The 22843-nt window shown below is 39.9% G+C and overlaps 1 protein-coding gene and 1 long non-coding RNA gene across 3 annotated transcripts in view; one reads left to right on the top strand and one right to left on the bottom strand.

Annotated features, from left to right (window-relative positions):
- Window positions 1-22843, top strand: part of ANTXR2 (anthrax toxin receptor 2) — a 107307-nt gene that overhangs the window by 27269 nt on the left and 57195 nt on the right. For both annotated transcript variants that reach the window (XM_021394834.1, XM_021394833.1), the window contains 3 exons: window positions 4138-4198; window positions 5224-5319; window positions 9115-9184. In XM_021394834.1, the coding sequence (XP_021250509.1) occupies window positions 4138-4198; window positions 5224-5319; window positions 9115-9184 (227 nt within the window). The remainder of the gene's footprint in view (window positions 1-4137; window positions 4199-5223; window positions 5320-9114; window positions 9185-22843) is intronic.
- Window positions 5327-20453, bottom strand: LOC110397879. The gene is made up of 3 exons (XR_002438058.1): window positions 17922-20453; window positions 6564-6662; window positions 5327-6362 (listed from the first exon to the last, which is right to left on the bottom strand). It is a non-coding gene; the product is annotated as an uncharacterized LOC110397879 (long non-coding RNA).

Below are 22843 nucleotides of genomic sequence, written 5' to 3'. Positions count from 1 at the left end.
GAAGCTTATTTTCTGCATGGGACATGAAAGCCTTGATCCAGCAAGTGACTCCCTAAGTGTTAGAAGGATCTCATCCCACTGCATTCAGGTGAACACTCATGTGCCTGAAGGTACAGGTGCAGTTAAGGAGCATGAGAGCTGGCTCACTGTTGGAATTGAGCAGTCTGGCAGCCGATTTACAAGTGACCCTTTCAGAAGAGGAAACGTTGTTTTATTTTTTTTTAAGCCAAATTGGATCCCGGTGTTTATCCGTGAATTTAAATCAAGGATGCTTTTGAGTGCCCATAGGTTATCTCAGAAGCCTTTATTCTGATAACTTCTGCTCTCAGAAATATTCTGAAACAATTCACTTCCATTACTGACAAATGCTATGCAAACTGTACTGCATCCACTCACCTAATGGCCATCAGATGTGATTTCACTGAAAGCCTCAAAGGCTCTTTTGCTTCCAGCCAACCCTTAGAAGCTGTGCTGGGCAGCATGCACAGCACTGAGCCTGAGCTGTGTTCACACTGCTTGCTGTTGTGGCAGCTTTTGTCATAACTCTTCATAGAAAACATAGTGTAACTTTTTTTTTTTTTAATCATTAAGATGCTTAGCTGCTGTGATATAGCAGTGATATAACATGCTGTGTGCAGAGGAACTAGAGAATAAAGTTTCCTCAAGAGTCTGGTTTTTGTTATTGCCAAGAAAGGAAACATCAGTGACTCGAATTTCACATCTCATTTTCTTGAAGCACAAGAGACTGACCACCTTGAAGAGCAGCACTACTGCCTTCTTTCATCAGCAGTCACACATGGTTCCAAATGAGCATTAAAATTAAAAGCCTACAGCTGTGATTTTGACACCATCCTCTCATTTGGATGAGCTCCTGTGTATTTCCAGCTGTAACCCATTCTGCATAGCCTTGTTCTGTCTCAGACTTGCAAGAAGCATTCTGTAGTTCCTGCACAGCAACTCATGCTCTTATTCAAATTTACTGTACGTCAGCAGAGTGCTTAAGTATCCCACACAAGGATAGCCTTATATAGTCATTATTTGTACTCTTCCTGTGGGCAGTAAGTTTCTAATTAATGAATTTGCAATGCCAAATCCTTCCCTTTGATTGTCATGAATCAGAGAAGAGGGACCATAGTAAAGATTTGTAAAGAGTTCCTTTCAATCTTGCTGACTTCGCAGTCCAGGTCTCCACAGCAAGATAAATTAAAGTTATTTTAGAATAGAAAAAAAAACCTGAAAACAAATAGACACCAAAACCACAAAGTTATCTAAATCCTGTTAGATGTGAAAGAAACTTTGATTACCACATTTGAAAACATTTTCAGGTTCTCCATTGTAATAGCTGTGAGCCAAACCTTTCAAAACTAATTAGACTTGGTAAAATTAATAGGATTAGCATGAATTCTGTTTCGGATTCTCTTAATCCATCTTGTCCAAATTTTGCTTTGAAGGAGCATTTAGAAGAACCCATGAGGGAAAGCCTGAGGAAAAAGCTATCTGTATACTTCTGGGTTGGCTACATCTGATTCACCTCTCTGCATTTATTTCATTTCTGCTTCTTAAGGTTACTTAAGACTGCCACTGAAGGGAAGCTTTTCTGAGATAACAGGGTAGATTTTAACAGCACCATGTATGGGCTATCAAGACCAGCAGCTCTTTGAATCAAACTAAGAAAAAGAAAACTCAGTCTCTTCATGCAGTTTTCTTCCTCGTGTGAGCTTTGTTTGGGTGAACATGACAATGTTAGGTTATTAACTTTGCCAAGAGATTGAAGGTATTTGAGTACAGCCTTCTGAAGACAAGTGAGAGCAACGAATGGCAATAGCTTAAGTGAAGAAAATTAGTATCAAAGCAATTGCTTATTTTTAAGAAGAGCACTGAAAAACCTATTTTCTTGCTTTTATCACAAACATCACATCTAAACGTAAAAATTAAAATTTCTTGGTACCACAGGGAAATGAGTGCATTCTGAATTATTCCCTTTTGTTAATGAATTTTGTTAGTTAATCCTAAGCCATATTTTATATCAGTTGCAGTTTTTATTTTTCACTGTTTATTCCTAAGTTCAGATGGAGTTAAGCATGTCCAAATCAGTTATTTCCCTGCTTTGTATCGCATCTGGAAATAGCGTTGGAAAAACACTATAAATATGGTGGCATTACAATAACACTTCCCAAAGAAAAACAGATGAAGTGTCATCATTCCAGTCCCCCCCTCCATAATGTAGCCCTTATTCATCGAACACTGAGCAAATGGGGACAAGATCACTTCAAAGGTTTGTTCTTGTGGATCCAGTGCTACTCTGAAGTGTAAAGAAAATAACTAATTTCTATGAGCCTTGATATTGCCAATGGCTAGTTCTTCATATGAAAGCCAATCCAAAGTCTCATTGACTTAAATGGGACTGTTCACATGACTCAGTCTTTAGAGAAATACCAGAGCATGTTTTTACAATAAAGGAATAAAGTGCTTTATTCCTTCTTTATTTTGTTTTGCACAAAGCACTTTTTTTTTTCTTCTCTCTAAAATAAGCCTGTTCTCTACACTGAAATAACAATCAAAAAGCGAAGTCCTTTTTTGGAAGCAAGAGTTGAGATCTTCAGCTAATATAAACTGCTGGAGTTGCACTGAGCTCTGAGCTGCATTCTTTCCAAAGATCTCTATTGCTGCATCTCATCCAAATGCATGCGCCTGTGAGGTTTCTCTTTGCAGATTTTTAGATACAACTGTTTATAAATGGTTATTGAAAGCACTACAAAAATAATTTGTGCACAACAGTTTGTGGGGAGACAGGTGATAGGGAAAGTGTTAAATGAGACAGGCAGCTTTTTGCTTGGAACCTGGCATGCTGTTCCACTACGCACGTTGACAGATATGCTATTGTTTCTGCTGGGACTGGATACGTAGCAGCAGAAAACACCAGCAAACAGAGTGCAGTGAAAAAGGCAACATTTAAAGGGAGGAAAAAGGAGCTAAGAGTAGGACAGTTACATTTACTGACAGATAGTTTGTGACTGGTTCTGAGCCAGCCTCTGAGAACAAATGGAGGTACAGAGGGGACAGGAACAGGACATTATGCTATAAACAGGACCTGAACTTGAATGGATTCCATATAGTATTATATATATATGGATGCCTGCTAAAAATATCATATACTACAGGAAAAGCTATTTAAATACTACATGGAAGTTTTATTAAAGGAAATTAATAGCCTTTTAGAAAAATCAGACATTATCATACAAAGGAAGAAGGCAGTAAAGCTATGTATTGTTTTCACTTGTTTAACCCTACAAGTTTCAAGTGACTTTTCCTACCTGCATTAGGGTAAAATGCTGTTGTGACTTTTATATGTTATGACTTAATGGTTGAAATTAAGGACAGTGTCCAAGACCACCTTTTGAAGTACAAATCATTCCAATTTGTCCCTTTTCTTAGAATCATTAAGCTTGGAAAAGATCGCTAAGATCATCTAGTCCAACAGTCAACCCATCACCATACCAACAGATGCCTTACATTCCATCCTCTGAATTTCTACATTATCTGTAGGAATGTTTTTTGCCCCTGCCCCTCTGGAAGACTGCTCCATAACTGGTTAGGCAGTCTGCTTTGCTTCTCTAATACAGCAGCTAAAGTAAATCATTCCACAGAGCTCTGTTCAGTCAGGAAAACCATGCATTCCTGCTCTGCTCTACATAGGGCAGGGTGCCAGCTCTTGGAATAATGTGCACTTGGCCTGACCCATAGCTTGTTGGAAGACTCCTTTTGACTGGGCTGGATTCTGGATCAGGCTCCTTGTGACTAACTTTTGGCATAATACTTAGGATTGGGTTCCATGGAAAATTAAGTTAGGGAACCGGACAGAAATTTTGAGGCCAAAAATCAGACATCAGTGTTGTTTTGAAGAGTATCCCAGGTTTAACAAACTGATCTAAGTCTTATGAACTCTTAGTGGATCTGACTGAGCAAACATGCTGAAGCTTCACGTGGTTCAAGGCAATGTCCTATGAAGTCAGGCACACGAAAACCAAATCTGTAGCTGTGTACGAGCATCTTCTAGGTACAAACACTTGATTTAAAATAATATTCCTCACTGAAACAGCATTCTGAAACCTATTACTGTTTCCTCTTTTGCTACAGATATTGAAGAAGTCATGCACTGAGATTTTGTATTTGGAACCATCCAGTGTCTGTGTGGGAGGTAAGCTTTCATTTAAAAAATAAAAATCAATTATTATAGGACTAATGTCCACATTTTACCCAGTAGAAAATCCCAGAGGTCATCTAGAAAAGGAAAATTCTTTGAGGACTTCTTAGACAAAAATCAGATCCTTTTGTCGGCTCTTTTTTCTCAGGAGCTGTGTACCAAGGGCTGCTCCTATAACTTAAGTCATACAAAGGAACAGCTCTGAGACACCTATTTCCCACTGCACAATATGTGCTATTAGTCATGCTTTGCGCGTCTAGTCTTTAAAGCAGTGACACATTTGTGACACTCCAATTCTTAACCTTTGGTCACCAAGTTAAGTTCTGGGAATCCTGATAACTTAAGTCCCTATAAATGCCCAAGAATATTTATAGTGCCCTGCACGCTTTAATGTGAGCAGTAAAGCATTTGACTGTTCTTGTGCAGCAAGGTGGTATTTCTTATGTAGAAGAGCTACACAAAATTATAAGTGCTTGTCTTCTTTCTGATTTCACAATTCACACACTCCGAAACCAAACAAAATAAGGTGGTTGCAAAATCTGTCTATTTGGATGTCTTTTAGAAACATGGATCATCTCAATGAGATCAGCTGCCTTAGTAAACAAAGTTGTCCCTCCTCCTCTGCAAGATTACATGCTCACAAATAGCATGGCTCTTACGCAACTTACAGAGAAACATTTTTGAGCAGAAATGTTTTCTTCTGAGCTTTAAACAGGCCCAATCAAAATCTGGAGTCTCTTACAAATAAACACTCAGATTTCTTTCCTCCTGTGCAACTGAGACACGTGGAACTCGCTAACAGAGGTCCTGCTGCTAGTCAGAGTCAACTGCGGCAACAATTCTTTATTTTCCCCATAATGACTTAACTATGCAATTTAGTACCAGGAATTAATTAGTAATGTTTCAAACTTAGGATACCTTCTTATGTTCAGCTTCATTTACTGCTAACCATATTTAAATTATCTTCTAAGTTGCGATGCACTGAACGGCAGCGTTTGTTGTTTTCTTTTCCTCTCTAGAGGAGTTCCAAGTTGTTCTTAGAGGAAGTGGCTTAACCCTTGGTGGGAGAACTGATGGTGTTACTTGTACCTATCAAGTGAACGGAACTACCATTCGTAAGTATTGGAGTTAGTAGGAAATGTAAAGGCAGATCATTTCTAAGTGATTCTTTTTTTCCTTCTTTTTGCCTCATTTAAAAGAAAATCCAAACAAAGGCATGGAAGGAAGGAAGGAAGAAAAACAGGAAAGCTCTGAGGCAGAGGATCTATGTTGTTCACGTCTTGCTCAGTGATTTGAATTTGCTACCAGATACCATTAGCTGTGACCAGCAGTCATGTGAAATAATGTGGTGGTAACAATCTAGCTCCCATGTACCCGTGAAAAAACAGCCACAGAGTATGCTGACCAAAAGCCCCTTTGTGTAAGATGACCATGGTCAAGAAAGGCCCTCGTGATCATTCCAGAATTCAGTCTTATCCGAGGTACACTTAGCTTGTCCTGAAGCATCTTTGCCCACACTGTCCAATATACAGGAGGTATAGTTGATAGATTGTCACAGGAATTTGGCAGGGCATGGATGCCTTTTCATGACACGGAATCCTTTTCCTGGAACTTCTGCTAGAATTGGTAGTGTTTTGTTCCTGTATTGTGACATCTTCATCTGCTTAGTATCTTGAGCAGTAGTCTCCTCCAGGAGACTACAGCCAGATCCTCAAACGGACAGTAGTTTCCTGGTAACGTGGAATGGAATTCAGTTTCAGACAAAGTGACCATAGCATCTTTTATAGGCACTTTTCTTGTAGTTTTTTGTGCTTCCCATGGAAGCAATTCCTACTCAGTGTTTTTTTCTGTTGTATTTACTATTGACCTTTGGCCAGATTTTGTAATCCTAAACTCTTCCCCTGTTGAAATATTGTCATTGGGGAAATTTTTCTGAGTGTAGGGCTCCAAGAAGCCTTAGAAAAACAAACAGAAAAAAAAAAGGGCAGAATGCAAAGCATTTTCTTATCTGATAAAGAATGTTTTTGGAGATCTCCTTCGTAGGCAGAATTTTTTTGGCATTGGTCCTGTGTTGGTCAGTGCATTAACTTTTGATGGGGCAGAGGAAATGTCAGGCCAGAATCTGGATTAGTCCCATTCTGCTCCTCTGTTCCTTGAACTAGGAAAAAGGAGATGGTATTGAAAAAGCACAATTAACTGAAGCCTTTGCCATTTTTTACATCCAGAAACTAAAGTGGACAGCTAGTAGAATTACATTCAAGTTCTTGCTCTAAGCAGTATGCCTTACAAGCAAGCCAGACTGGAAAAATGATAAAAATGCACCTGTAGGAAAAAAAAAACACACATTTTCTCCCCTTACCTGATGTCTGATTTTTGTATTAGCTGGTCTTAAATTCCTGTCCTATTCAGCATGTGTTTCCAGTACATTTTCTTCCAATCTCTCCTGCCTGTTGAAGACCTTATATGAAAATAAGATAATAGCACAATTCTGGATAAAGGTAATCTGTGTAAATCAATTCTCTCATAAAATTTCCCTTCAGTTTCAATTAAATTAAGGCTTGCTTATTGACACTTTTTGCATATTAGCTTTATAGAACTGGAATTTGAAATGTGACAAAATTGATTCAGTTGTGTATTTGTTATCCTAGTGTACCTTTCTTACTTGGAGAAGTGGGGAAACAAGCTTAGTTCTAGGAGAAGAAAATTAATTTCATGCTATTTAGAGTCAGCAGGTGAGACATCAGTAACATGACCTTAAGACAACTACAGCTTACACTCAATTTAGGTGGCTGGTTTGCAAGTCTTCAGGACTCCCCAGTTCTATTTCCGGCTTCCTTCTGACTTGTATTTAGCTACAAACAGTTCACTTTTCTACAACCCCAGTCATTTCAAAATAATAGCACATACCTTCTTCACATTTTTTGTAATAGTAGATACTATGGTGGGCTCTCCAAATCTACGGAGAACAAGAGGCATTAGGCTTAAAACTCTGCAGGCAATCTAGCGTAGGTGTTATTAGGACAGTGAGAAATGTTTACAGTGAGAGTCAGTTTCTGGAATAGTTACCCAGAGAGCCTTTTTAATAGCTTAGATGAATGTCACTGACAAATATATTAAGCACACTGCCTTCTTTAAATGATCTTTTCTAGTGCTTCCTGACTTTGATTTCTCCGATTTCCTGGTCGTGTAGTCACTTATAGCTGTGCAACATGTGCATGTCTGCTTTGCCATGGTAGGAATAGCTATACTTGGACAGGAAGAAGCCCCCAAATACTTGTTAGCATTTGATGTGATGATTTCCAGCTAGATCTCCGGGCTGCTTTTTCTTTTCTTGGCTTCAGGGAAGGGTGTGCTGACACCCATGAAGGGAGTGGAATAGGTGTAGTGATGTGTTATTACATGTTGCAGCATAAAGACAACCTACTGTATGAGGTATTGCCAAAGGCCTGCCATAACACACTCAGCTTATTGTCTTGTCTTCAGCAATGGCCAACAGCAAATGTTTACAGAACAGTAGAGGAAGGAAATAAGGAAGCTTGATGTGCTCCTTCCTCTGATACGCAAGCTCTCTCTACGGGTCTCCAAGCATTTTTGTCTTCAAAGACGCTGAAGGAGACAAAATGGTAGGAAGGGCTCTAAGCACTAGTAGGAGGTGGTCCCAAGAAAAGGAAAGTTATTCCCATGTTGTGTTCTCCTGCATGGAAAAACAGATGTGCTCTCAATGGAGTCCTCATCATTTGAGATTATAATGGAGGACACACTTGCAAGTTCCCCTTACTGGTAGCCTGGGCTCTACTTTGAGACCAGCGTCAGAACAAACCCTTATTTTGTCAGTTCTTCAAGTTTTAAAAGATACATTTGGCATGGTTCTCTTTCTGCATTTATAAAGAACTGTTAGCAAATGCTGGAAAGGAAACCTGCCAAATGTAGCTGTGGGATAGAAAAATAATCTATGAAACATACCATTAAGACAAAAACATATGGCAATGTGCTAATCCCTCTTCCCCACCTAACAACTAGCCCCAGATCTAGGCCAAGTAGTCAGTGCAGATTATGGTACATGAGAAAAACTCATTTATGCTACCAGCTCCTCCTGCAACTGCCCCTGAACTGCTTGCATGTCTTCCTTCTCCTTACATGCAGGACAGATACATCTCCACATTTATCTCACAGATTGTTCATCTCCCCTCTTCCCCTAGGTCAGGAAATAGTCCATGTTTACAGATACAGTTCCAGTACAGAAATTAGCAGTCCTACCGTAGGCGGCTGGGAGGATGGTTCTGTGGGCAGGAATGGACTTTTTCTCCAGTTTCTCAAATACTGGAAGTACAGCAGCTCCCTTCAACAAATACCATATGCACTGTGTGCAGAGTTCTTTTCCTGTTGGACTGCTCTACCTTTTGGAGCACTCCACATATGAAGGACACCTCTGAAGGCTCCCTGCTGTCTTCTGCTCCCCAGCTGTGGGGACAGGGTTTATTTTTCTCCTCTCCTTTTCATGGCTGCAGAAAAAGAATGCTGTGTAGGACACCGTGCTTTGCGAGTAGATGCTTTGGAAGCATGACAACATTTGCAAATGCTGAGATCTCCCAAAAGCATGAGAAGCACTGGAGAAAGACTACAACCACTGCTGAAGGAACATTCATTGACTGCCACACATAGGATTTCAGTTAATTAGAAACAAACATTCACTTTTCAAATACTAGGAAATTCTGAATTACATTCTTATTAAATTAGAAAAAGGCCTTGAAAGTAGGAAAACATCTCTAGAAGAGCGTGAGCTGATGTACATCAAGCAATGTCATATGGGCACACAAGCTGGGCACCAGTTTGGACTTCATAGCACACGTACACATCACTGTCTCATTTAAACAGTGAAGTAAATTAACCTCATGTGATTTCTTTTGCAGATGAAAAACCAAAAAAAGTGGAATCAGAGTTTTTGCTTTGCCCTGCACCAATCCTGTATAGAAGTGGCCAGTGAGTACTTGAAACACGTGTCATCCTGTTTCACTAGAATTAGACCCATTATTGCTGATGTTAATCATGTGGGCATTTAGCTAGAGGCGGTCTTTTGTTGTTTTTATGGGGGATGGTTTGTTGTCGTGTAGGTTTTTTTGTGTTCTCGTGTTATTTCCCTGGTGTATTTGCCAGCTTTGGAATGGGCTTTAAATAGTCATCTGTGACCAAACCAATTTGGACAGTGCCTTAAAAATGAATATTCAGCCAGTTTATTAAACACTGAAAAGGTCCGGCTTGTCACAAGTTTTATGCAGATTAGCTGTTTTAACAGGGCATAATATGCTCTCTTCTGGATAATCTTTAGGCTCATTGTTAAACAGATTACATTATCACTGACACTTACAAGCTATTATTAAAATTATGTGTCAAGATCTGTATCACTGCTCAACATGTAATGATAAAGCGAGGCACTAATTTAACAACGGCAGCAATCTCATAACAGCACTGTGGCTAAACTGCAGCTCCAGCCTTATTCTAAGTGTCACTGGCCATGGCTCCTGATTACTTCTGGCCCTTTGAGAACTAATTCTCCCCTCCTCCTCTCAAATTCAGACATGCCTAAGGCTTTTAGAACTGCTTTGACTTCATTGTTCAGATTTATGAGATAGCAGCACAAAATAAAGATTCTTTAAGCTAATCGTAAGTCAGAAAACTACGCATCAGTTCTTAGCCCCACAGGAGGGAAAAGGCCATTTGCTTTCCCAGTTTTGCAAGTAGATCCTCTCAATTGTTTGCAATGAAGTTTTAGTATTTTTTTGTTTGCCTACATTGCTCTTCATTGCCATTTTTTGGTGACGATTCTTAACAGTATAAGAACTAGCATATTGCATAGATTGGGTAATTAGTTTTCTGAGCTAAGCAGTAATCAACAAGCTCAGTTGTAAGACTGTATAGCAAAATCCTAAATGCACATCTGTTTTGAGCATCAAATGACAACTGGGAGGAGAAGAGCTGGAAAGCATTAGAAGACCTCCGTGGAAGAGAGCAGGGTGAATCACTGCAAAGAGCTGCATCGCAGCCTCTGCAGCAGCCAAAGCTCATCTCTGGGGAGCGAACACTGTTCTGTAGCAATGCAGGAAATAAGCATGGAGGAGAGTTACACTGGAAAACAGAGGAAGGAGATGAGTTTTTAGCAACAAGAAGATATACAGAATTAAAGTTGCCTCTCACATAGCTAGGACAAGATCAACATTTTGCATTTATCTTGCAGGAGTTTTAGTGCTATTTGCTGTTCCTTTACACTGTGCAGTTGCACTGTGTTTGATTGAGCTGGGCTGCGTGCGGTTGTGTACCAGCTGTCCAACAGAACAGCTGTAACAAACTGCTCTGCTAGCTAAAACAAACCAGCACCATGTGCAGCTGTGAGACCCAATTTTGTCACAAGGAAGATGCAATGCAGTCATGTTAGGAACACTTCCTTTCCATGTCAGGTATCTCAGTGGAGTTGTGTGGCCTCACAACAGTAAGTTAGACCTCATGTATTAAGCACCCCAAAGCCTGAAGATTTCAATGCTTTTCCACACGCTGTGACCAACAGTGTGTCAACACACAGGGTATGTAAATTGCCAAACAAATGTAAAAATGCATGGAATGTTTATAGAAATTAAAACACAGTAGAAGTTACTTGAAAATGCTGCATTTTCCTTACTCTGTAAAGCATTACTGAATAGACAACCCACCATAATGCAACTGCACTCTAGAGGAAGCACCTAATGATGGCATACTTCTTCTGAACAGTATTTTAAGAAAGAATGCCTAAACACCACACGTGGCCTTGTGCAGGTTCACAGAAAGCCATTTCTCAGCAGTTACTATGTAAAACATAGTTCCACCATCCTTTCCTGAAGTAGTTACAGCTTTGGCCCAGAGATAAACAATTTGCTCTGAAGAAGAGTGACAGCTATGAAAGATCTGTACATACTTGAACTCCTGACTTCTCATTGGCACAGCTCAGACTATTGCTGGATAACTCCCAGTAATTCCTCATGCAGCAGAGCTAATATTAGTTGCTAATGTAGCAACAACCAGTCTGCTCTTTTTAGTGGAGTTAAGTACAACACAAGCAAAGTTAGCCTGGTGATTTTTAAACCTGCGGCTCTGCTTTCTTTGTAGACAGGAAAGGCTCATATAAAAGATTTGAGTATATTTTTGTAATTTGAAGCACTCTTAGAGTGATGAATTAGCAGTTTTCAAATACAGAACAATGAAGTCTATGGAGAATAGGTAAGGTCTCTAGACTGCTGCCATTGTGCATTTGTTTTGTTTCCAGCTGCTGGATGCAGTTAGTTGGGAGCCTCCAAGATGCTAGTTGTAGATTCAGAGTTGAGCATTCTTTTCTAACTGTTTTCAGAGTACCATGTAGGAGGCTGCTGTGGTATTCTCACATTATGTGATAACGTGGCTGTTCTGCTTGTGCTATTTAAAAATACCTTCTTGACATGCCACTTCCAAGGCACAGAATGACATAGCTCACTTACAAGATCACCTTTCTAAAAGATCAGTGATTAGCTAACAGACGGTAATTACATGGATTTCTACATGAGCAAGCCATTCATCATAAGATAATTAAAATATTAAATACTCCAAAATGGAAGAGACCCTTGTATACTATGGGAAGAAGATAGGATGAGCTCAAGAAAATGTAAATGCTTTGTTTCACGTACTTTGAGAAATCTCATATGTTGTTAGGGCAGCTGCAATACTAGAACGAAAACAGCACGCAAGAACAACTCATTCTCCACTAGTGACCACTGAAGAGCTACATATTTTGAAGGTCTTAGAAAAAAACTGAGAAAAATCAATTCCCCTTTATTAGCTCAGGCTGGACTTTGCTGTCCAGCCATGGCTTCAGGAGAATCAAACTAGATCAGATTTTTTTTTTCCTTGCTCAATTACTTTAGAGGTTCCTGTAGTCACAGTACTTCAGGAAGGAGCACTTATCTCTTTGCAGTACCAGTACACAAAAAGCTTATACTGCCATTGCTTTCATTCTAGGGCTTTTGCTCTGAGTTCTTTGAGTTTGCACTTTGAAAATTTATCCATAGACTTCACTTTGCTAACGATCTGCTTCTGTTCCTCTAAGCCAGTGGTAAAATACCTTCCGTCAGTGCCAAGCGATCAGGACAAAACATTTCTCTTTATTCCTTAACTTTTGCAAATCCACTTATCTAGTGCGGATGACAACAATTAAAGTGTTTAAGCTATCACACCAAAACAACATTTCACTGAAATACATGTAATAAATATTTACATATTATATTTACTCCCACCTTCATGCATCCTTGTGCTTGGATTCACATGCAGCATTGGCCTTAAGATTAGCTGATAAAATGCAATGAGCATTTACCTCCAACTCCAAGATAAATAAGTAACTTAAAACAGACTTTGAGTTAGAACTGATGTTCAAAAAGTTTTATCTGTTTCAAAGAACCAACAGAATGGGAACTATTGAGTCAAGTGGGATCACTGCTATCACTTGGGTGTCATTTCTGATTTGAGTAACATTGATGCCCTTCAAGCAAGTAGCCTAATAGCAAATGTCCCAGGACAGAAAGAATCACACACACAGAGAAGGACAGCAACACCACTGGTCTTTCCAGCCATCCTGGCCCTCTGTTCAAATCACATTGTCTTCCACTCACACATATTCTTTCCTATATCCTGTCCAAAAAAAAACAGCTGACAGCGTGAAGACTAAATGGGTTGTTTTGTGTGGTATGAAGAAAAAATTCAATGCTTGTGTCCTCAAGTTCTTTGATGATTCCAGTTTCACATTATCTGACTTCAGTCTTCAATGTGCAGTTCACTTGAAGCAAAGTACAGAAATGTGCAGGAGAGAATCTATTGGTGATCATCAGTTTGTTTTTTACATTTTGTGAGTAGTTAAAGCTCTAGAAGCACAAGTTCACGAGTTTTGCAGTAACATTAAGTGTACTTTACCCAGTCTTCCAGTAAGGAGTCAGTGTGGCAAAATATAACATAATTGGGGAAGTCTTCTTAGAATCTAAATGGAATTGGGCAAGAAACAGTTCAGGCTCTTACAATAGTAAGAAAAGATAAGTTTTGTCCTAGAAAGAAAGCATAGGGCGAACTGATCTCTAGGACTGAGCACATGGATTTATGTTTGAGCTGCAGATGCCACCTTGGAACATGCTTTCACAGTTGGCTGTTGACCAGACTTCCCGCAGGAGGAGCCTGGGTCACCCTAGCCTTTGTTTTTCCTGGTGACAACAGCTGCTTGGCTCATTTGGCACTCAGTTGTGAATGGGATGGCAGCTCAGACAGACAGCATTGTGCTGTTTCTGCACTGTTAGTTATCAAACCTTTAGATTTTAATATTTTGGGGTTTTGGTTTATCACTTCTTTGCTTTTGATCCTGTCTTTACCATTGGAATGTTTTCCCTTAGTCCTTTGGAATAAAAGGATTAGGGAGCAAAGAATCTCTATTTTATGCAGTACCTTCAGCCTCCAGGAAACAGATTTCTTGAACTAGTTTCACCACTCTCTGTACCTGAGCCTTCCTCTTAAGAACTTTTAGACAAAGGCACTCAGAGGTTTTGTTTTCCATGTTTCATTTTTGGAAAATCAATTGCTTCTCCCCCCATCTCCCCCTCACTGCAAGAATTCCTATAGTATCAAGTAATGCTCTGTTTGCATGTTTGTACTGGACAGCTCACATTACCTGCCCTATTTTCATTTGGGCTATTATTGAAACAAGCTCAGTTTGTTGTTTTTAATCCTTTTCTTCTATGGCTTGTGCTGGTCTGAATGCATGTAAGATTCTCTTGCTCAACAAAATTTTGTTAGTATGATAATCTCTGAAGCACAGATTTAGGGCAGAACAAGCTGCTGTGTTTGTTGCTGTGGATCACATGCTGGGCTGAGGACAATGGGAACTACCCACGAGCTTCAAGTTAAATATGGCTTTGGGAACATCTCTTCATAGAGCCCTGAGGGAAGCCACAGTTGTGCTCTGGAGGAGCTTGCAGCCCTGTGCAGTTGAAGGAGTAGACTTAAAATCCAGCACATTTCTTCTGACAAATTCATATAAGAAGAGTTTAAAGTAAAACAGTTTCCAAAGGAGCCTGCTTAAGATGAAGTTTATAGGAAGTTGCTGCTCACTGCATTAGGGCCCTGAATATTATTCACTGCAGCTATGCAGGAGAGAAGTAAACTTGCTGGAAGCCCAGGAACTTGTGCCCAGCTGGCACTGATTCTCCTGCATTTGGTCTCTGCCTTGCAGGAGACTCTCTCCCCATGCAAAGAGAAAGCACTGCTTCATATTTACTTTTGGATGTGTGGAGTTAAAGAGGTTTCCATTAATGTAGGAAATGAGTATTTTAGTTTTCCACTTTAAAAGGATCATTTTTGTTAATTCCAGAACCGGATTTAAGATGAAGAGCATGGAAACAAAAGCAAACAGACACTGTAAAGGAGTGGATTGTGGTGCTCTGTCCTATAAATTACCTCATTTGCTTTTAGACAGCTGCTCTCATTCAGGAGCAGCTGAAAGGTGTTCTATGCAATGGTTGTCATGGCAGGCTGCTAACAAAGGATCCCAACTAGTTTTCCCCCCCCTTGAAGCATGTTGTGCCTTTACTCCACCCACTTCTGCTTGTGGCATGGACCTGAAAGCCATCATCTTAAAAATGGCTTTTGAATTTAACCTCTTGGGGAACAGAACGTTTTCCATTGGTCAGCAATGTTTCTAAGCTCATTACACAGGCAGAATGCCATGTGACTGTCTGCATCTTCAGGGATATGTAGAATACACACAAAAGCAGTGAAGCCGTTCTTTTTCAAGTTTGACTTGACTGTACTAAGACAGACTTATTGCACTAAGTTTCCTTTTCTTCTCCAAGATCTGTAGGTGCTAAGGAAAACCTACTTGCTTCCTTCCATGTTCTAGGATACTTGCAATGTTTTCCACATAGTTAAATCAATTCCCTAAAGCACAGCATTTGATGCACAGATTTCATAATTTTTTTTTTTTAACCACTGCTCCTTTATTGATTGTTCACTTCTCAACTTTTTCTATGGTCGATAATGGCTCTAAAGAAGTTAAAGAAGTGATGCTGTGTAGGATGACTAATGTTTAATATATTTGCCTAATTAACTTCTGGCTAATAATTCTAACCCATTAAGTAGCTAGTTAGTATTTGTTTCAAATAAACACATCTGGTCCTGCACTGACTGGAGGTTCTGCCTGTGTGTGGGTGACAGATGTGATGGTAGTTTCCCCAGCGCTCCCCTTTAAATAATTAACACACACTGGTGAAGTTGCATTAGACAGACAGCCCCAAAGCCAGCTGCATGGTCTCAGAGCTGGATCTATGGACATGTGCCTCATCTCATTAGTCTGCTCCATCTATTGCATTCCCTCTTCTTTGAAAGAGAAGCATAGCTCTAATAAACATCCCTTTAAATAACTTTGGATTCCTGGCTTCTGTTCTGAAAGGCAGAGAAGAAATAATGCTCTGGCCACCCAAGGGACAAATAAATTTGAATTCACCAGCCCTGCAGATTGATCTCTTACAAACAAAGAGCATTTGAACAGTCCCACCTTGGTGTTTCAGGGCTTGGAGTTACTAGGCTGGGGTTGGAAACAACCTTCTTTGTAAGGAAACATCATATTGTGGCAGTCCACTTCTTTGTGGGGCCCATAGCTCTCTGGTCTGGAACAGCTGGAAATTCCTACCAGAACCAAGTGTCACGCAGGCATCATGCCTCTCAACTCAGCTGTCATTTTATTTTTCAGGTGCTTTATTATTATTATTTTTTTGGGGTGTGCGTGTGTGTGTGTGGGGGGGGGGGGGGGGTGTTAAAAGCTCTTCCCCTGTTGGGGGGGATGTCATTAACAGCAGTATATTTGGCAAAAAGCTAATTTGCACATTAGTTAATTCTTAAAACTTGAGTTCTTGCTTCCCAAAAGGCAAGGTAAGATTTATTCCTCCTTTAGAGGGTCCATGAACCCTCATGATTCTATGTCTGTCCCATAATGGGTGACATGCAGCTGTCATTAGTTCTAGTGCTACAGGCTCAGCCTGTGACCTTTGTTTTGTAAGGCAGCAACAATAGCACAGCTGCCCCTGCATAGCTGAGATCTCAAACCTGCAATTTGGCAGGAAGAACAGAACAAATTGGATAAATATACATAAACACATTGTGAAGGAAGGGAAAACAGAACAGAGTGAACCAGAGCATCATCCTACAACTTGTTTGATAAGGATGATTTAAGGAGGCATATGGTATAGTTTAATGTGCTTTCAAAAACATTGGCCTGATTCTTCAAGCAAATATGAAATAAATATCTAAATTGAAAGAGCTAATACAGTATCATAAGTTCTCTCAAAGGAGGCATATGAGTGCCTTTGGAAATGCATGCAAGTGGGGGCTGGGTGTGAACAACGTGCAGATTTACATTCCCTCACAAAATTATCGTTAACTTATTGTTAAGATTACACATTTGTACTTCCTTATAACACTGCAATCATTAAAAAAAGAAGGAGCGATGAGCTAATATCTGTACCTAACCCAGCACCCATTTCACATCTTTTCAGTTTACTCTTGCCATCACACTCCACCCTCCCACTGTAATACTTCTCAAACCATTTCCATCCAACACCACACTGCCTACAATGCAGATTCTCAAGAGCTAGAAATCACTGCTGTGCTCATCCTACACTACGACCTTTCAGTGCAGCCTTATTTAGTAACTCTGTAACAATCGTAAGTTTAAAATTAGCCTTTGTCTTTCAGCATTCCTTTTTACCAGATGGAATGAAAATATGAAGTAGGTAGCACATTCAGAAATGCTTAGCTTGTTACAAAAGAAACAAGTATTTAAATGATGCTTGTCACAACTCAGCCCAGGTAGAACTCCCACATTAGCTGTATGCAAACTCAAACTCACAAATTAGTTATTTCCAGAGCATACAGTCAGACCTAAGTTATCTGTTTGTTTTCTTTTTTATTTATGAAAACCTGTAGTTTTAACAAGTTCATTGAGTAGAACGTTTATTTGCTTGCCTTAAAAAGCATTGAGAAAAGTTGTGTGTAGCTTTACTAAGGTGTTTCTGCTGTGCTTTTTTCTTTACCACATGAATAACCAAAAGCCAGATGAAGGAAGCAATTACTGCTCTTTTCCATTGGACATGGGTGAAATTGCTATTTAAAGTGATATTTATCACTTCCCCCCTTCTTGGCTACGAAGGGTGAAATTTTGGAAAACGCACTGCAAATACAGAGAGCAAGTACCAAAGAATGGAAATGATAGGTCAAACCTGTCTATTTGACTTGCGTATTTATCAGTCATTTAAGAAGGAGTGAATATTTACAGGAGCATAATCACCTTCTATTCTCCTCCAAATTAATAAATTACATATTTACTTATTATTGTAAACACAGATTTATAAGCAGTTCACCATTTGTAAGTGATGCAGGTTCAACATTGGTTTAAGGACATATATTGGAAGCTTTGGGCCCAGTCTATATGCTCTGTTGCAACTGCACGTTATTTGAACACTTGGCCAAGAAAAAAAGAGGAGCAAATAAAGCAAGGAGTAAGTAAGCTTTCTCAATTAAAAAACAACCTGTAAACTAAGATACTTCATATTCAATATAACAGCTATTGCTATGCAAAAATATGAGTGCAATAAACCCACAAGCCATTCCCTTTCAGTAACTAGTTATGTACCTTGGGAAACACTTGAAGAAGACCCAGTCTATCAATCCAAAAAAGAGGTCTCACGACGAAAGCAGGGCTTCCTCTCCTATTTTGCTAGTCTCCACAATTCTTTTTCTCTACCATTAGCACAATAACCAAACAGCTCACTAATGCTAAGTCAATAACAACAGCCAACAGTGAAGGAAAGGCTTGCTTCCTTTTGGCTTTCCTGGGGTCCTCACCAACCACTTAACTTCACTGTGCTCCCTAATTGGTAGGATGCTATCTCCAAATTACCTAAGCTTTTGTCACCTGTTTTCATTTCAGAGCCTCTGTGCTCAGGTGATTGCAGTTCTTCTCCAGTGTGAGCGTGCTCATGGCTAATGAGGCCCATCGGTTTGGTATAAGCATTATACATCAGCATCAACAACTCTTCTTCTGGTCTGTCCTAAAGCAAGGAGGGCTGATGCGCATCAGATCCTTTCCCACCCAGACTTGATTTCTTTCTTTGCAGACACTGAGACTTGGCATTTGTTTTCAGTGGCAGCACTTTGGCTACTTCTGTCTGCGTAGGCATCCTGCTCTGACAAAATTCAGAGTGTTGTTGTCAATCACTGATTGCTCACGTGGTACAATCACCAGACTGCCTCTCAGTGACAAAGAAAACAGCTTGAGAAACGCATTCAGGTAGGAGAAAAGCAGAAGTTAGGCTATATTAGGCCTAATGTCTGTTATAAATATTAACTTCCGAAAATATTTTAGAAATACATTTAGTTTGACACAATTAAACTATAATGGGAACTATTCACAGATGGAAACATCCTCAATGAATTGTATAGGCTAACTGGCTCCTAAGACATATGGGTCTGATGTTAAGATCAGTAGTAATTTCTATTGCAGTCCTTCACGTTCCTCAATAGGGCACATGGTGTTCCCAGAGCATTAAGAAAGACTGCGTGAGCAGAACTAAGTGCTTAATATTATGCAGTGGACATAGTATCTTGAGCTGAATTAATAGACTCATTTAACATAATAATGACATTTCATACCCAGTTACTGCAGGTTCCCATGATTCCATGAGATCACATCGAGTACATTGCTGGCTTCTTGCTCTTTCAAATTCACAAGCACTTCCCAGTGGTGAAATACTTCTGTGCCTCTGCACTCTATACCATGGGAAGCCAAATCCAAACAGGCAGTGTATTGAACACTGTGCTGAGTGGGCTAGACAGTTCTGGGGGGATAAGAGGGGATTCTAAGACAACTGTCTATAACTTGAGACAGGTACACCAAGGAAGGTGTAAGGGGAAAAGAAGGAGCTCATACTAATTCTTATTTAAAAACAAAACAAAAAAAAACAAACAAAAAACCCCAACACTTTAAAGATTTGCATACAGTGCAGGTCTTTATATTCTTGGGAAAAAATAAATAATTCATTTTTATGCCTGTGTGGTTGATAGGAGGAGAACAACTCTAAGCATGTATCAAAACCATAGCTGTCTCCGGTAGAATTCCCACTGACCAGATAAAACTGTTTTCTATGCTTCCCAGGCATATCTGACCCTTAGCACAGTGGAAATGCAGTGAACATTTGGCAAGCAAGGTTTGTAACCGTGCTCCAAGGGACCTTGCTGTGTCCTTATGCAGCTGGGGTTTTGGATTTCAGAAGAGCTGCAAAAGCAAAAGCATGGGTTGGAAGAACTTTCCTGCCTGGCTTTGTGCTGCCTCCTCCTATAGCAGGACTGTGTCCCTGGACTCAGCGAGTCTGGTTTGTAGTCCTGGAGTGTCTGTTAATCAATAACTGGTGGAAGGATGTGATGCTGAAGGATATTCCCCAGCAAATAGTGGCACAAGAGTGTTCAGTCCACCTACAGAGGTGAGGTCAGGATTGGCTGGCAATGGAGCTGTTCCTTTAAACTCTAAAACACAAAATACTGAATAAGAACGTACATTTGGTCACTCTGTGAAAAGTGATGAAGGGTGAAAGACCCATGCTGTTGTCAGTCACAGTGTGTTCCAGTTACCTCATTTTTCAGGAGACCGAAGTATGGTTATGGTTATTGTAGCACCACTTTGTGAATGTTGTGTAGGAGATGATAAAACACATGGATGTAAAGTGATGGGTGTGCAAAAAAATGACCCTTACATCAGTTGTTCTGCCAAAGCCTTTTCCTACCACTGTTACTGATTTTCCTGTGTGTGATTTCTGCATATGCACACATATGTATATGTATATATATGTAAATATATATGTATATATGGGGGGGGTTGGACTTGACATCTCTTGAGGTCCCTTCTAACCCCTGCAATTCTGTGATTCTGTGATAGGTACATTTATACACCTGTAAATAGTAAGCCATTAATATTGGCCTACCAACATTGCTATTGGCTTACCAATGGTTACAACATTTACTCTGTAATAAGACTGTGTGCAATCCATGGAAAAAGTTGTTTTAAGAGAAGGCACCCTTTTAAATGCACTTTTTTTTTCTTCCTTCTATGTACAGCATTTCAACTATTTTAATACTGCCACTTGATTCTAAAATACCTTTAGTCACCATAATTTTAATAACTTTTTGAGCAGTTGCCAGTTTAATTTTCAGTGCGTGAAAATTGGAGGTAAATTATTTATTACTTCCAGCAAATGTCTTTCACAATTTTATTTAATTTTTTTTCATCTTTTTTAATGGGTCATAAAATGGCAGCCTTTTATTGGATGCTCATAAAGTAAGGAGCAAATGAATACTTTGCAAATAGGTGACTGTGTATTGAAATGTCAGTCGTATTTCATAGGGTTTGAAAGTCTTTAGACCAGAGCAGGAGTGACATATGGCAATGGGCCATGTTCCTCTTTTGCAACAATAAAACAGCCGTGCACATAAAAGAAAGAAAGAATTGCGATTGTTGGGGCTTCTCAAGTTACATTTTTGCTAAATTGTGGATTAGAACAGCCAGTGGTCCAGGATAGATGCAATTCAAAGTTGCAAGAGTCTTCTGGTTAACTCGAGTCATAAAGAAGAACATTTTTTTGAAGCTCTACCAGATGAAGTTGTCCAGTATTAATTCTCATCTACAAAGTGATACTTTCTGACAAAAGACAGGAAAATCCTACCCACACTAAGGGTTATGAGCTGTAAATAAAAATGCTTTTTCCTATTATAAGAAAACAGGTCTAAAAGTATGGCAAATTACACATCAGACCTGCAGTTCACAAAAACAATCAAACTCATGAATATATGCATCTGTGTTAATTACACACAGTTATTAACTCAAATTTGCCATCTCTTTGGTTCGACTTTACTCAAGCATCTATTGGTAGAATCTCTAACAGTCATCCTCAGGGTCTGCTTCCCCTCCCCGTGTAACCGAAATCCACACCACAAAGCACACCGACTGCCTGACAGCAGAGGTGAGGTTTTTGTTTGGGTTGCCACAGCAACATTGACACATTCTGATACTTTGTGGGTTTTCTTCAGGGTTGACCTGAGGAGATGCTCTGTTTTGCAGCAGCTTCCATAGCAGAGTTCAACATTTGTTTGCATTTTGTGCTCGTACAGAACTAGCGTCATTCCAGCCTTTCCCTGCAAATATACAGCTGTGCCAAAAGCTCCATGTTACTACAGGGAAAAAGTGCCCTTGCACATGTCACTGTGCTGTTTGAGTGTGCTCACCCCCACAGTGACTTAAGCACAGCGAGGATCCAGATGCTGGCCTCACAGTACTTCTTACAGTCCTGGGCTGGGACACTGACATCCCTCTTCTGTTGTCTCACTCTGTACAGACATCAATGGAAGGAGGGACGATCGTTCTTGTGTGTTTGGAAAGCGGTGAGGATACTGTGGAAAACCACGTAAATCACATAAATAATTGATGGCAGCCACAAAGACTTACAAATGAGGCACTCACTGCCTGCTGAGATGTTTTAAAAAGTATTTCTGATCATTTCCACCATAGTCTTACAGATAGCTGACCAAAATCTGCTATTCCTTCCCTTTTGATCTAAGCCAACCATGCAAAATCTCTTCTGTCTCATAAACTATATTGCTTCGGTCTACAGCTGACATAGCTTCTGCTTTTAGCTGCCTTGAGCTTCACTGGGGCCTTACTGAAGAACGCAATACTCACAAAATACTGACAACCACCCAATAGAAATGATGGAGTCCCAAACCTATCACCACTTCTGCATGTCATTTTGTTTTCAGAATGTTTTCAGTTTGTGCAGAGTGCTGGGCTAAATGCCTTGCGCACATTGACAGTTTACAGTAAACAAGATATATAGGGCTTTCCCTTAGATATTTGCAAGTATGCAAATAGAAGAAACGAGGTTCTTATTTTGTTGAGCTCTGAACTTGAAGGGTTCTGTTTCTAGGAAACAGAAGTACACACAGGTAGATGCAGAACAAATGAGAAAACTGCACTCCTTCTACCCTACAGACATGACAGTTTCAGGAAGGAAGTGGTTTTGCATGTAGACAGGTTCATCCTTTTGAAGATGAGATAATTATCTGTATGAGTTCACTCTGTAGCTTCTAGAACTGAATGAATATGATCAACTCCTATGACAATCTCCAATGGCTCATCCCTGCAGCTGTGTATCAAAATGGATGCTGATACAGAAACGAGTTGCTCCTACTGCATGGTATCTGCACTGAGAGCTGATGTGTTCAGTGATCCTGCTGCCTGGGATATTTGTCAGAAATCTGACAGCGAAAGGACAGGGGATTGTGAAGCTTGGTGGTAGTGAATGGGCACTGGGGACATGGAGCCTCCTCTTACTGCAGTCAGTGGGAATTTAAGCTTTGGGCCCAGTTCTCATTTAGACTCTTATGTTATCAATGCCCTTTTCTGGGGCCTGTTGTACTGCTGGAATGGCATAACTGAAGATCAGATCTTTAGGTCTCATGGCAGCAGAGTTCAGTCCTAGTGATGGTAATAGGATCCTACTCAGTAAC

The sequence above is a fragment of the Numida meleagris genome, chromosome 4, assembly GCF_002078875.1.
Source record: "Numida meleagris isolate 19003 breed g44 Domestic line chromosome 4, NumMel1.0, whole genome shotgun sequence".
In the NCBI taxonomy this organism is placed as follows: domain Eukaryota; kingdom Metazoa; phylum Chordata; class Aves; order Galliformes; family Numididae; genus Numida; species Numida meleagris.
This window is presented reverse-complemented; position numbering and strand designations above follow the sequence as displayed.